Genomic DNA, 14,225 nt, shown 5'->3' with positions numbered 1-14,225 from the left:
ATGAACTTTATGTAAAACTAAATTATTTGGGACAGAATTCATCCTGTCTATGCAGCAAAGTATTTTGTATATCGTGATTTATATCCCCTCCCACTTGTTCCCGAATGCAGGTGACGATGATCCAGGAGTACCAAGGTGACACAGAGAAGCTAGGCAACGCAGAGAAGTTCTACTGTCACCTCATTAAGGTTCCTGCCTTCCAGGTGCTTATTGAAGGTATGATTCAGGTGAGTCTACTCGCCACTGCCATCTGTTGGTAGAGTTATTTCACTCTTAGGTTCACCCTACGTATCATCATCATCATCATCATCATCATCATCATCATCATCATCATCATCATCATCATCATCATCATCATCATCATCATCATCATCATCATCATCATCATCATCATCATCATCATCATCATCATCATCATCATCATCATCATCATCATCATCGTCGTCGTCGTCGTCGTCGTCGTCGTCGTCGTCGTCGTCGTCGTCGTCGTCGTCGTTTCGCTTCTGGCTGCATGGTCACTTCACTGTCTGATTACTGATGGAGGATCAAGCCTACACTACCCCAGTCAGCTGAATGAACCACAAGGGTTTAGCGCTTCACAAAGAAAGTAAATATTAAGTAACTGATCACTTTAAATACATGTATTCTAAGTGATCAAGGTACCAGGACCAATACCTGTCGTGACTGTATATATCCTCCCCCCCCCCCCTATCAAGTATTAGGAGCTGTCAGTAAGCAGCGTGTTGTTGTTCCCTCGGAATGTACCGTCACCACTAAGGTATACTACGTTCTTCAGGACTGTGTTAGTATCGTACACTTACTGATCATATTGTGTATCCTCAGATGGAAGAGTTGACCCCAGCAGCTGAGAACCTCAGACCACAGATCAAGATGCTGCTGAACACTTGTGATAAAATTCTTCAGAGTGAAGTCATCAGAGATTTCTTTGCTTACATCCTCACTATTGGGAATTTCATCAACATGGTAAGTTTGTGGCGCTGATCCAAGCAACGTGAGTGTTTCTTAATGCATTAGTACCTTAATTTTCAAAATTATAACATTACACGATCTTTACGCACATTATGTTCATGGGGAGGCACTAAAACTGTATGGGTCATAAAGCCTCTTATATATGGGGAAGGGAAGGGTAGTTCTAATTCAGTGGATAAAGATTCTTCATCGGTATTAAAGTATCTCTCAGAGAACATGTGTAATGTAGGAGGTGCATGTGAGTTGTCTTGATGACCCACGACAAGTTTACCTAAAACTCTATTAGAAGTTTGATACTCCCAGTGTTCTGGTCAGTACTACTGCTTAAACTAATGACTGCTGAATTAAAGAAAGAACGTCTGTGTAGATTTTCTTCCACGAGGCTGTAACACATAAATTATTGAAATAATTAGTTTTCACTAATGCATGTATAGATCTCTGGCTGTTTCTCCCAGGTAGACTGACATCCCCAACATGCATTTACCTCACCTTTAATATCCACAAGGTTTTTGGTTGTCTTGGTGAGATCCGTGACTGTGGTGGTAGTAGCCACTATTAGTTAAGAGGTGCCTGAGTTTTCATGTTTCCTAATATGTTTATTTTTCCCCTATAATCTACATTGTCAATAATTACTATCGAAATTGCGATAGTAATTATGGGCAAGGTAGATTATAGGAGAAAGATAACGTATTATTAGAAGACAGGGGCGCTGACGTGCCCCTTAACGCTTTGGCGATATTAGTTGTTACTTTTCTGTTAGGGCTACAAATAAGACTGAGGGATTTATCCGCCTTTGAAGTGTTGAGAAAATTTTTGTCCATCGTCTGCAGTTGTGGGTGCTGTGTACCCTTCTTCCGTGTACATCTCTGCAAATTGGTGAAAAAAAACTTGAGTCCCACACCGTAAGTCTACAATTAAGGACATAGTGTTCTTAGTCTTCGGGATCAGTAGCCTAGAATTCTCAGAAGAAGACTGCAACATAATCCACCAAATTATCTCAAAACCACTACCTCTCCTAATTCACCCATGACTGCAGACGACGGGCACAAAATGTTATAAGCACCCCATGATAGGTAAATCTCTAGTTCGATTTGTAGCCCGACCTAAAAGGGGTAATAGCTCTACCTGGGAGAAAAAGACACGAATTAAACACAAATATGCTTGCTCTACCTTGATATTTCTTGAACAGTTGCGAGTGAGTGACTCAGAGGGAACATTCCTTGAATAAAACTCTGCTACAAGTATCGTGTGACATATTTCAGGGTAGTTACGCAGGCAACGCCCTGGGATTCCGTCTTAACACTATATCCAAGCTGTGGGAAACACGAGCTAACAAACCAGGGATGACCTTACTGCACTATGTTGTTCAGATTATTCATGATGAGAAACTGGATATTCTCAACTTTGTTGATGATCTTGGCGACTTAACTAAGACAGCCAGGTATGTATGTATTTATATATATATATACATATATATATATTTTTTCAACAAGTCGGCCGTCTCCCACCGAGGCAGAGTGACCCAAAAAAAGAAAGAAAATCCCCAAAAAGAAAATACTTTCATCATCATCCAACACTTTCACCACACTCACACATTATCACTGTTTTTGCAGAGGTGCTCAGAATACAACAGTTTAGAAGCATATACGAATAAAGATACACAACATATCCCCCCAAACTGCCAATATCCCAAACCCCTCCTTTAAAGTGCAGGCATTGTATTTCCCATTTCCAGGACTCAAGTCCGACTATATGAAAATAACCGGTTTCCCTGAATCCCTTCACTAAATATTACCCTGCTCACACTCCAACAGATCGTCAGGTCCCAAGTATCATTCGTCTCCATTCACTCCTAACACGCTCATGCACGCTTGCTGGAAGTCCAAGCCCCTCGCCCACAAAACCTCCTTTACCCCCTCTTTCCAACCCTTTCGAGGACGACCCCTACCACTTCTTCCTTCCCCTATAGATTTGTATGCTTTCCATGTCATTCTACTTTGATCCATTCTCTCTAAATGACCAAACCACCTCAACAACCCCTCTTCTGCCCTCTGACTAATGCTTTTATTAACTCCACACCTTCTCCTAATTTCCACACTCCGAATTTTCTGCATAATATTTACACCACACATTGCCCTTAGACAGGACATCTCCACTGCCTCCAACCGTCTCCTCGCTGCTGCATTTACCACCCAAGCTTCACATCCATATAAGAGTGTTGGTACTACTATACTTTCATACATTCCCTTCTTTGCCTCTATAGATAACGGTTTTGACTCCACAAATACCTCAACGCACCACTCACCTTTTTTCCCTCATCAATTCTATGATTAACCTCATCCTTCATAAATCCATCTGCCGACACGTCAACTCCCAAATATCTGAAAACATTCACTTCTTCCATACTCCTCCTCCCCAATTTGATATCCAATTTTTCTTTATCGAAATCATTTGATACCCTCATCACTTTACTCTTTTCTATGTTCACTTTCAACTTTCTGCCTTTACACACATTCTCAAACTCATCCACTAACCTTTGCAATTTTTCTTTAGAATCTCCCATAAGCACAGTATCATCAGCAAAAAGTAACTGTGTCAATTCCCATTTTGAATTTGATTCCCCATAATTTAATCCCACCCCTCTCCCGAACACCCTAGCATTTACTTCTTTTACAACCCCATCTATAAATATATTAAACAACCATGGTGACATTATACATCCCTGTCTAAGACCTACTTTTACTAGGAAGTATTCTCCCTCTCTTCTACACACCCTAACCTGAGCCTCGCTATCCTCATAAAAACTCTTTACATCATTTAGTAACTTACCACCTATTCCATATACTTGCAACATCTGCCACATTGCTCCTCTATCCACTCTATCATATGCCTTTTCTAAATCCATAAATGCAATAAAAACTTCCCTACCTTTATCTAAATACTGTTCACATGTATGCTTCAATGTAAACACTTGATCTACACATCCCCTACCCATATATATATATATATATATATATATATATATATATATATATATATATATATATATATATATATATATATATATATATATATATATATATATAATTTAGTAGACACAAATGCAATTATGTCTAAGACACATGTACAACACTCGGGCATTATAAGTCGTCTAATAGCAGCTACGTCTAAGGTAACAAAATGGTGATTAACACATATATATGTAAGACACATGCGGTAACTATGACATTTATTAAGAGAACTTTTCATCAACCAGAGGCTTTATCAGTCCAGTGCAGAAACTAAAAATAAAAAGAGTAAATAACTTAGTATGTGATATCGGGTGCTGCACGGGCTGGAGGGTAGAACTAAGCGGTATGTTCTGCTCGGGCTGGATTTGTTGGGTATTTCCGAAATTCTGAAACTGTTTTGAACGATGGCGCTGGTAGTAGCGATAAGAGCAAATTCTAAACATTTGCGATGGCACAAGAGAGAGAGACATGCAGTATAATGTGATCCTTTATTAACAACTTGGACCGTATCAAGTCACAACCAGATATACCTGGCCTCAAAGTACGTTTATAGGGAAGCATAGTGAGGTGAGGTGTGCTGAGAAGAACACTATATCAATATTATGGTACTCCTCTGAGCTGTTGCTATGTGGGAAGACGATCTAAAAGTTTCTTGGCAAAAGGTTCATCTGTGTTGTAAAACACGTTGCTCTGTTGAAATTATTGGACACCCTGATGAGTGCTGCTTCCAGGAGTCTACGTCTCTGGATGTTTTCTTCCTTGATAATGAGTAGCGCGCACTTAAAAATAATCAAATGATTGTTGGATTTTCGATGTAAAACGCAGGCGTTATTCCAGTTGAAAATGCTTTTGTGGAGGTTTCTTAATATTTAACATACATATATTTTGTTCCAGTTGTTGCAGAGAATTATGTATTTTGTTGATGCCTTTTCTGGTGGTGTCATTGACCGTAGGAGAGACAGTATGGCTGTTTGGAATTTGATGTTGGAGACAGTATTGGAGATATGTTTGAAAGTAGTTGTTGAGGATTACCTTTCCTCTTTTGGTGCCTCATCTAGGAGAGTGTGTGATCACATCGTCTGCAATCCCTAACGTGATTGTCAGGTCAGGAGGGCACTGTGCCTTTAATCGGGTCTCGGGTGTAGGCTGTGTCGGTTTTAGGATTGATCTAACTTAAATCCCTTCGCCGGTGTCATCCCCTGCCTTCCCTCTTCCTTTCCTCACTGCAGAACACTACAGCTTGCTGACCTCTCATCAAGCGTTGTATAAACGTTTTACTTGTCTGTATGTAATAACATCCCTGGTGGGCGAAACGTCTTGTAATAAAATGTCATAACCCGCACATTGTGTCATTGTCATCATACTATCGGTTATGCCATTTTATATACAGGCTGCAATGCTTTTAAAATTTTAATTTCCGTTGTTACCTAGCTCATGTGACAGAAGAACGATAAGTATATTTTTAATGAACTTGACAAGTTAATATTAACTTTTCAAAATAAGATAGGCATGTGTAGGAATACGACTTGTCATTATGTGTAATTGAAAGAGTCGGATTCTTAGGTGCATTATATCTTATGTGTTACTTATGTGGTACAGTACCTCTGTACACAACTTTTATAAAGACCTAACTTGTTTGCTGAAGGTTGTCAGTGGAAGGATTGACGACTGAAGTGTCATCACTGAGAACAAACCTCACCACACTCGCCAAGAAACTGGAAAACTCTCCAGACAGTGTCAAGGAACATTTTAAGGGTAAGGCATTTAGAGAAAAATATAATATCAGTATTATAGTTAGTACAAGTTTAGGTCTTATTGTTTTCTCTACTTCCTCTTGTAACAGTAGATAGTGTATTGAAAACCGACTAGTTGTATACGAGACAAAAAAGCAGTAACTGGAATCATTCAGATAATGTTTCTCTTATACAACAAGCGGAACTTGAGTTCTAGAGAGGCTGACTTCTGCTGCTTGTTCATGTTACTACCTACCTAAACCTGCTTCCTGTGCACTATCACCTTTACTGTTTTCTCTCCCCTTCCTCTTTGTTGTTTTGTTTCCCTTTACTGTATATTTGCATTACTTACACTCCACTGCTCACCTTTCCCCACCTGCAGTCTAGCACTTTTCATTATTTTTTATATCACAAACGTAAATGACCCATTTGTGACGCCTCATAAATGATCACTCGACAGTTTTTTTTGTCTTAAATAATATTCCCATAAAAATATGGGAATATTAAAATATATCTGTGGGTGCAGAATAATTCTGATTGGTTGAACCTGTACAGACTTCACAGTGAAGGCTGAGCAGGTGGTGCAGGACCTGGAGCTGAGTCTGCACGAGCTTGAACGTTCAAGAATCAAATTAGCTCAATATTTTTGCGAGGATGAATCCAAGTTTCGTCTGGAGGACTGTGTGGGAGTCTTCCACACCCTCAACACCAAGATTATGGATGCACAGAAGGTAATATATTCACGTACTATTTTATAAAAAAGTATATATTAATGCATCAACAAGTATATGAAAAGGATGTGCGTATCTCTGAGGATTTGCACGAGAATAGTACCAAAAAAAAAAAAAGAATTTAGAAGACCAGGCAAGATTTAAAATGTTCGTTTAGAGTTGGGTAATGTTTTCTGTAGAGTATTATTTCCTAGTTTAATATCTTTATTATGCATTCCATACCCATGGTGTGGGTGGTACACCATACCCATGGTGTGGGTGGTACACCATACCCATGGTGTGGGTGGTACACCATACCCATGGTGTGGGTGGTACACTATACCCATGGTGTGGACAGTAGTCAAAAGATTACAGAGGCACATAGTGGGTCCAAGAACTGGGCCCCGAAGTTTTCAGATATCAGTAATTCATTACCACTAACTTTTTTTATATGTATATATGTAGTTACAATCTTAATGAACTATTTATGCAGACGAATTAAGTCACTAAAATATTATTGATATTTCTTCTTGCCATAATTCTTCAACAATAAATTCCAGTGATCAGAATGCAAGGCCAGGACACTTCTTACAATATTTCGTACATTATAACACTGTAAAACTTCTTAGGAAAACGAAAGTCGACAGAAGCGTGAGGAACGGAAGAGGCGCCTTGAGGAAGAACGGCGGAGACAAGACGAGGAACGTGCCAAGGCTGAAGCCACAGGTGTTACTTTAAGGAAGAAAGGTGCTCCTCTGCCTCCTCCTGAAGACACTGGCACTTGTGTAGTGGATCGCTTGCTGGCAGACATTCGTAAAGGAGAGTTCAAACTTCGTAAGAAACCTTCACAAACACCTGTCACCAGCTGAACCACTTTAAATTTTTATTGGCTTAATATACTTTTAAATTTTTAAAGTTTAACATAAATGTCTGTAAATATTTTAATTAGAATGTATAGAGACAAACACTATAGATGAATCTCTACTCGAAGATAACTGAAGATAACGTAGATATGTATGAATGTTACGAAGGTCTGTGTGTGTGTGTATGCGTGTGTGTCTGTCTGTGTGTGTGTCTGTGTCTGTTGTGTATCTGTTTATGTGTGTGTGTCTGTGTCTGTGTGTGTGTCTGTGTAATTTCTGCGAGTTTTTTACATTTCAAATTTTAATAGGTGTCCAAAGTACGTATGCGTATTCAGATAGAATGTCCTCATCTTTATCGTCGTGTATTAACGTCTTATACGAGTATTTTTATTCCTAGACTTGCTTGTCCCTTTAAATAAGTCCAAATCCTACGTAATATTGTCTGGCGACATATTTAATGCAGCAAGAAGAGGACCACTATCTGTGATCACTGTCCCCTCCAGGAGGGAGGTTCCTTGGTGCAGGTGATGGGGGGGGGAGAAGAGTCTTTACCTAAGGAATTGACCCTGTGGTCCAGTTCCTTGAATTGAGTAATACCTTCCATTCTCCCAGGCGCTGTATGACCCCTACGGGTTTAACGCTCCACCGTGCACCTAGTAAAACTAATAATCTGAGCACTGTCGTAACATTTTCAAATCTGTTGTAGGGTCTAGGTTGATAAAACATGAATCATTTTTTGATATTTGATTAGATAGCATTACATGCAAGTCGGTTGTGGGTGTCGAGTTGATATGGTACACAAACAAGGCTCCAGTGTTGTATATATATGCCTGGACGGGCTGCTACATGCATTCGTACCCTTCATGGACGTACCTAAATACTGGTGAAGGGCTCTTGATTCATAGAGGCGGAGCTACCCTTCCCTTAGATTAAGCGTGATTACCTCCCATTCCCCAGACGCTGTATGATGCCCATTGGTTTAGCTCTTCACATAGAGGTTAGGCAAGGTTACCCAAAGGAGGATACACATTCCCCGTCATTTATTCCAAAGCTGTGCTCACCTAAGTGCATAGGCATTACAAGTCAATTTAGTTCCTACACTGCAACATCACCCTCTTTAAGAGTGCAGGCACTGACTGTACTTAATACTTCCAGAATCCGAGTTTGACTGATTTGTTTCCTCTGTATCTCTTCATAAATTACTTTGCTCATTCTCAAACGCACAAGTGTAATAAACACTGGTTAACAGCACAAACGAACCCATAAGTATGCTATAAAACAAAATAAAATTTAATGTATTTATTAGCCTTGCTTTAAGGCAACCTTCAAGCTAATAGAGTTGAAGATTTACCCACGATCATGGGAGCCAACTCAGGACGAGGAACCAGGAAAAAGTGACTTAAGACACTGTAAATAATAGCCTTACATTCCATTAATCTTGTGAGATTTTGAAATTGGATTATGCCATCCCAGTAGACTTTTAGAATCTTGCGCTTATACATACACTGTCTGATATATAAAGCAGCTTCCTAGTAAGCATTAATTTCGGTGAGGGACGTTAATTGAGCTTGTGTGTGTGAGTAGGTGGTGCTTGTGTGTGTGAGTAGGTGGTGCTTGTGTGTGTGAGTAGGTGGTGCTTGTGTGTGTGAGTAGGTGGTGCTTGTGTGTGTGAGTAGGTGGTGCTTGTGTGTGTGAGTAGGTGGTGCTTGTGTGTGTGAGTAGGTGGTGCTTGTGTGTGTGAGTAGGTGGTGCTTGTGTGTGTGAGTAGGTGGTGCTTGTGTGTGTGAGTAGGTGGTGCTTGTGTGTGTGAGTAGGTGGTGCTTGTGTGTGTGAGTAGGTGGTGCTTGTGTGTGTGAGTAGGTGGTGCTTGTGTGTGTGAGTAGGTGGTGCTTGTGTGTGTGAGTAGGTGGTGCTTGTGTGTGTGAGTAGGTGGTGCTTGTGTGTGTGAGTAGGTGGTGCTTGTGTGTGTGAGTAGGTGGTGCTTGTGTGTGTGAGTAGGTGGTGCTTGTGTGTGTGAGTAGGTGGTGCTTGTGTGTGTGAGTAGGTGGTGCTTGTGTGTGTGAGTAGGTGGTGCTTGTGTGTGTGAGTAGGTGGTGCTTGTGTGTGTGAGTAGGTGGTGCTTGTGTGTGTGAGTAGGTGGTGCTTGTGTGTGTGAGTAGGTGGTGCTTGTGTGTGTGAGTAGGTGGTGCTTGTGTGTGTGAGTAGGTGGTGCTTGTGTGAGTAGGTGGTGCTTGTGTGAGTAGGTGGTGCTTGTGTGTGTGAGTAGGTGGTGCTTGTGTGTGTGAGTAGGTGGTGCTTGTGTGTGTGAGTAGGTGGTGCTTGTGTGTGTGAGTAGGTGGTGCTTGTGTGAGTAGGTGGTGCTTGTCAGTGTTGAAACTTTTTTACATAGAGGGCTGAATGACTTCTTGATCCCAGTGCTCTATAAATTTTCTTCCGGCTGTGACGTTCTACATAAATCTGATCCGTCCCTTCACTCTGTTTCTATTTGTTAACGATGTTAACAGTATACAACCACTGACAACCACCTCATGCATGGAGACTTTTTCCCTAAAGAACAAAAAGGCACAAAATCGTGACTGGAATAATACACAAATAACCCGCACATAGAAAGATGACTCTTCATGGGTCCGACTTGGACCGGGTTATTTGTATTGATTCTTCCATCTTATATTAACTTTGCAGTTCAATTTTCTTGTATCTTATATTAATTTCATCTGTGGAGCTCGTGAGAAGTTAGTCAAGCACAATTGTAATAAAATTCGGACTTTCCATTACATCAAAGCAAAATCCTGGTCATTATAACATTTGCACATTCTTAACTTTAACCTCATTCATTATCAGTATCTTAGGCATTAACCGCACATCTCACATAATTATTATTATTATTATTATCTGACGTAAGTATTCTCAAACATCCCATTGAATTCTTAGTTATCAAGAGTATCAGCAAAAGTGTAGAAATTATTATAACCAGAAGATATTTCACTTTTCAGCTACTCCGGCTCTACAAAAACCTCAGTTATCTTTCCATGGAGTACTACCCTCGCCCCTTGGCCACCTCTACTACCAAAATTAAACATGAAATAATAAGAAAAATTCGTCATATGAGCTCCCTCTGCTTCGTTAATAATACTGAATTCTTTGCTTCAAACCACCAACATGTCTCCACTAATTCCACTGTCTACCATCAATTGTTAGTGGGTAATTAACAAGTTAACATTTGACTACTCTCTCTCGATTACAAATACCAGGTCTTACGAGTGAAAACTCTGATGATGCAGTATATCCTCGACGTTTTCTCCCCCATGATTATTATTATCTTGACGTTTTCCTGTTAATGCTTGGAAGGTATGTTAGAACTGTTGCTCGGGGAGGGGATGGGGATAGGTAGGTTAGGTAAAGTTTGTCAGGAACCAGGACAAGTGTTGCCTAAGGCGGGTTTTAGTCATGGGATGACCTGCAGTTGGGGAGGGGATGTATCGCTGCATTAATAGCACCAAAAACTCGCCTGAATTAGGTATCCCTGAAGGAGTACCTTACGAGGATGCCTGAATGGGTTTTTTTTTTTTCCATCTTCCTCCATTTTGTTTTTTTTTTTGTATTTCGCTCTTAGTTCGAGAAACCCTCATCCAATAGCCTTCAAATTTTCAACACTAGTGTACAGAACAAGTAACAAATTCTTGGGACAGTTGTCATGTTCATGCTCCCCATGATCAAAGATGAACCTATTTACATCCTGGAATGGTTAGTATACTCTCCAAAATCCTCAGTAGCTTCAAACGTTCATAAAACGTGCCCAAAAAAATCGACGGCAGCGGAGAGTGTAAGTAACAGTGTAAGTGAAGCAGATGTGACCATTTTATGTGAAAAATAGCATGAAATTTGTTTAAAATCAAATTATTTTTCTCTAAGGATTGTAAAAACTTAGAATTTAAACGAGAAAGATAAACTGTTGCACTTTACTGTATTCCTTTTTTACTTCTCTGTATCATGTTCAAATAAATAAATAAATAAATGTAGTGTAAGTTAGAGGGGAAAGCTATTTAACGGAACATTTTTAGCAAAATTTTAGTTTTTCTCAAAAATTCTCATTTATTACCAGAGAACAATATTCGATTGGCTTCAAATTTTCAACGTTTGTGTAACGCATCTTTGGCAAGATTGATGGTACAAATATTTACATGTATGAGAACTCTAGGAACAATGCAACATAGGTCATCCCAAATTTTGTTCCCGTGTTATAGGCACAGATAGGCTCTGATAGGCATCAAAATTTCAACACCTCTTACTAAAAGACAGTTGATATAATGAATGAAGTTGATGTCATTATGCCACTTTTAATCTCGAAACGGTATAGTTTTATTTTGACCTTTTTGCTTTATTTTGACTTGATGCTGGTGATGGGTTCTTGATCCAAGGAACTGGCATTATTTCTCCGCCCTCTCCTTGAATCGAATTTCAATACCTCCCATGAATTATTATTAAGTGAGCAATTACCTGCGTGAGGTTTACAGGTTGTTGCCTGAATTATTACGTGTAAGTAATTTAGGTGAGATAAGTGGGACTTAGTCACAGCAGGTCACCGAACTGTCACTCCCTCGATGCCCACTTCATCACCACTCACAAAAAGCTAGACCTGACATTAAATTAATAATTACAATATTAAAACCAGCTTCTCTGGTAAATGAAAGTTATGTGGACTGTATATGATTAGGCTTCCTGAGTATACAATATAATTATTATTAATAAATTACAATAGTGTTATTATAAAGGAAATTCGTATTACCACTGAACATTTAATTAATGGATCATTTTTTTTTTGGGGGGGGGGAGCCCTAGCGCTGCCACTACAGCTAGAATTTACGAAGGCCAACGCAAAACTACATTGCACTATTTAAGCTGTATAGCCCTTGTGGTTTAGCGCTTCTTTTTGATTATAATAATTTTATTATAATTGCACTATTAAAGGACCAGTGTTCACACAGTTTCAATATGGCGTCTCCGTTTCCGTGTCACTCTCCGGCTGTTCCAACCCCCTCCCCTTTAAAATTTCTCGAAAAGTCCAAATAGCATCACATTTTAATACGCAGTTATTATATTCATTTTTATATTTTACCTTTAGGAAAATTATGTAAAAAATTTCCACACCCATTCCACAGACGCTCTAAGACCCTTACGGATTTAGCGCTTTCTTCTGATTAAAATAAAACAGTGAACGGCATCACTCTTCAGTAGCTGTTCTGACGGAAATGGATGGACTGTCATGGTTAAGTTTTGTTATATTCTGTACAATAACTGGATAATGCATCTTCTGGCTAACCTTGAGAGGCGCCTGAGTTTCTCTGTCTCCTAATATCATGTTTATTTTCCCCCTATCATCTACTTTGTCCATAATTACTATCACATTTGCTTTGCTTTCGTAAGGTGAGCAGCGCTGTATAGCCCTTGTGGCTTAGCGCTTCTTTTTGATTATAATAATAATTTGATTATAATAATTTCGTAAGGTGAAGTCTAGGATATTTCCTGAAGTCTATTGCTAGACTTACGAAAACAGACAAAACAAATGCGATAGTAATTATGGACAAGGTAGATTATAGGGGAAAAATAACATATTATTAGAAGAGGGAATCTAATTTGCCCCTTAAATGTTTAGTGTTGATGTTTTCCCCAGGAAACACTGTCTTGATGTTACGTTGTATAACTTATTATATGCTAGTTTTATTAAGGAAATTGGAGAATGTTTCTTGTGATCAGAAATAATTCATTGTCTCTATTTGGTTATCCAAGATTAAATCAACTTAATGTTTCAATAACATCTATGTGCCTTTAAGACCATTGTTAAAAATTGGTATATATACTCTAAGCTTACATAAAATTTACTGTACTTTTTATAAGCAGAAAAAAAATTAAATACTGCTTTTTGCTTGATAATTTCTGAGTGTCGACTCTAACTTCAACGTTCCCAAGTTAGTAACTTGATAATGCAGCTTCTGGACGGCTTCAAGCTAGTGTGCTTGTGTAGTTTAGGATATCGGTCTTTTTGACCTCTTTGAAAGGTTTTAATTAATTATGTGCTATGTAATATCCAGTTTTACCATTGAAATTTGGATATTTCCATATGATTTGTGAACGCCTCTTATAATTCTTTTCAGTTCTTTAGTGCTAATTGCATTATCAACTTAAGCCGCACTCTGCACAATTCTAGTCGCATGTATTAAAGTAGAGGAGACTGGGGTTACGCAATACGGGGACACCTTCGGATCGCGCATCGACTGACATATTTCTAGGTTTTTAAGGTCACTGAAAAGTAAAAAAAAAATATAGATTTTTTTTAGTTCAAGTATTGTGATATTGTCTTAAGATGTATGTATGTGCTTTTCTGTAGAATTTATGGATACGTATAATAGAATTGTCTTCCATGCCTATTGAGATAAGATTTTCAGCAGGACACTAAAAGTGCCATTATCATGACCTTATTTGGACGTGAAAGAAATTATTTACCTTTTGTGAATTATTTTGTATCTGTAGATAAAAGAACAGGAAAAATAAATATATATATATATATATGATTGTTGTTTTACCAGAACCTGATTTTGAAAAAAAAATTCAGTTGGCTGCTAAAGTTATTAGAGAAAATGTGTGAAAATGATGCCTCAGAGTTGACAAGATTATTATAATTGTGTTGCAGACCTCTGCAACAGTCATCAAAGATTTAAGTTATACCATGAATTAAGGAAAGATCTTAGACTTCACCTTACGAAACAAAGGAAATGTAATAGCAATTATAGACAAGGTTGTTTATAGTGGAAAAATTAACATGTTATTAATAGAGGAGGGAAGTAACGTGCCTCTTAAGAGGCTGTTTGGGTCTATCCTGGATTATTGTCAGGTCAGAACTCTGGGGCGAGGGAAGTAGAG

At 38.8% G+C, this 14,225-nt stretch overlaps 1 protein-coding gene across 5 annotated transcripts in view; it reads left to right on the top strand.

Annotated features, from left to right (window-relative positions):
- Positions 1–13,873, top strand: part of LOC128700439 (inverted formin-2-like) — a 46,227-nt gene extending 32,354 nt beyond the window's left edge. For all 5 annotated transcript variants that reach the window (XM_070100150.1, XM_070100146.1, XM_070100149.1 and 2 more), the window contains exons 10-16: positions 111–227; positions 844–984; positions 2,253–2,431; positions 5,647–5,756; positions 6,290–6,465; positions 7,074–7,278; positions 10,301–13,873. In XM_070100150.1, coding sequence (XP_069956251.1) covers positions 111–227; positions 844–984; positions 2,253–2,431; positions 5,647–5,756; positions 6,290–6,465; positions 7,074–7,278; positions 10,301–10,383 — 1,011 coding nt within the window. In that variant the 3' untranslated portion in view covers positions 10,384–13,873. The remainder of the gene's footprint in view (positions 1–110; positions 228–843; positions 985–2,252; positions 2,432–5,646; positions 5,757–6,289; positions 6,466–7,073; positions 7,279–10,300) is intronic.
- The last annotated feature ends 352 nt before the right edge of the window (positions 13,874–14,225 follow it).

Source organism: Cherax quadricarinatus, chromosome 71 (genome assembly GCF_038502225.1).
Source record: "Cherax quadricarinatus isolate ZL_2023a chromosome 71, ASM3850222v1, whole genome shotgun sequence".
Lineage (NCBI taxonomy): Eukaryota > Metazoa > Arthropoda > Malacostraca > Decapoda > Parastacidae > Cherax > Cherax quadricarinatus.
Note: the sequence above shows the minus strand (reverse complement) of the source record. Positions and strands in the feature narration are given on the sequence as shown.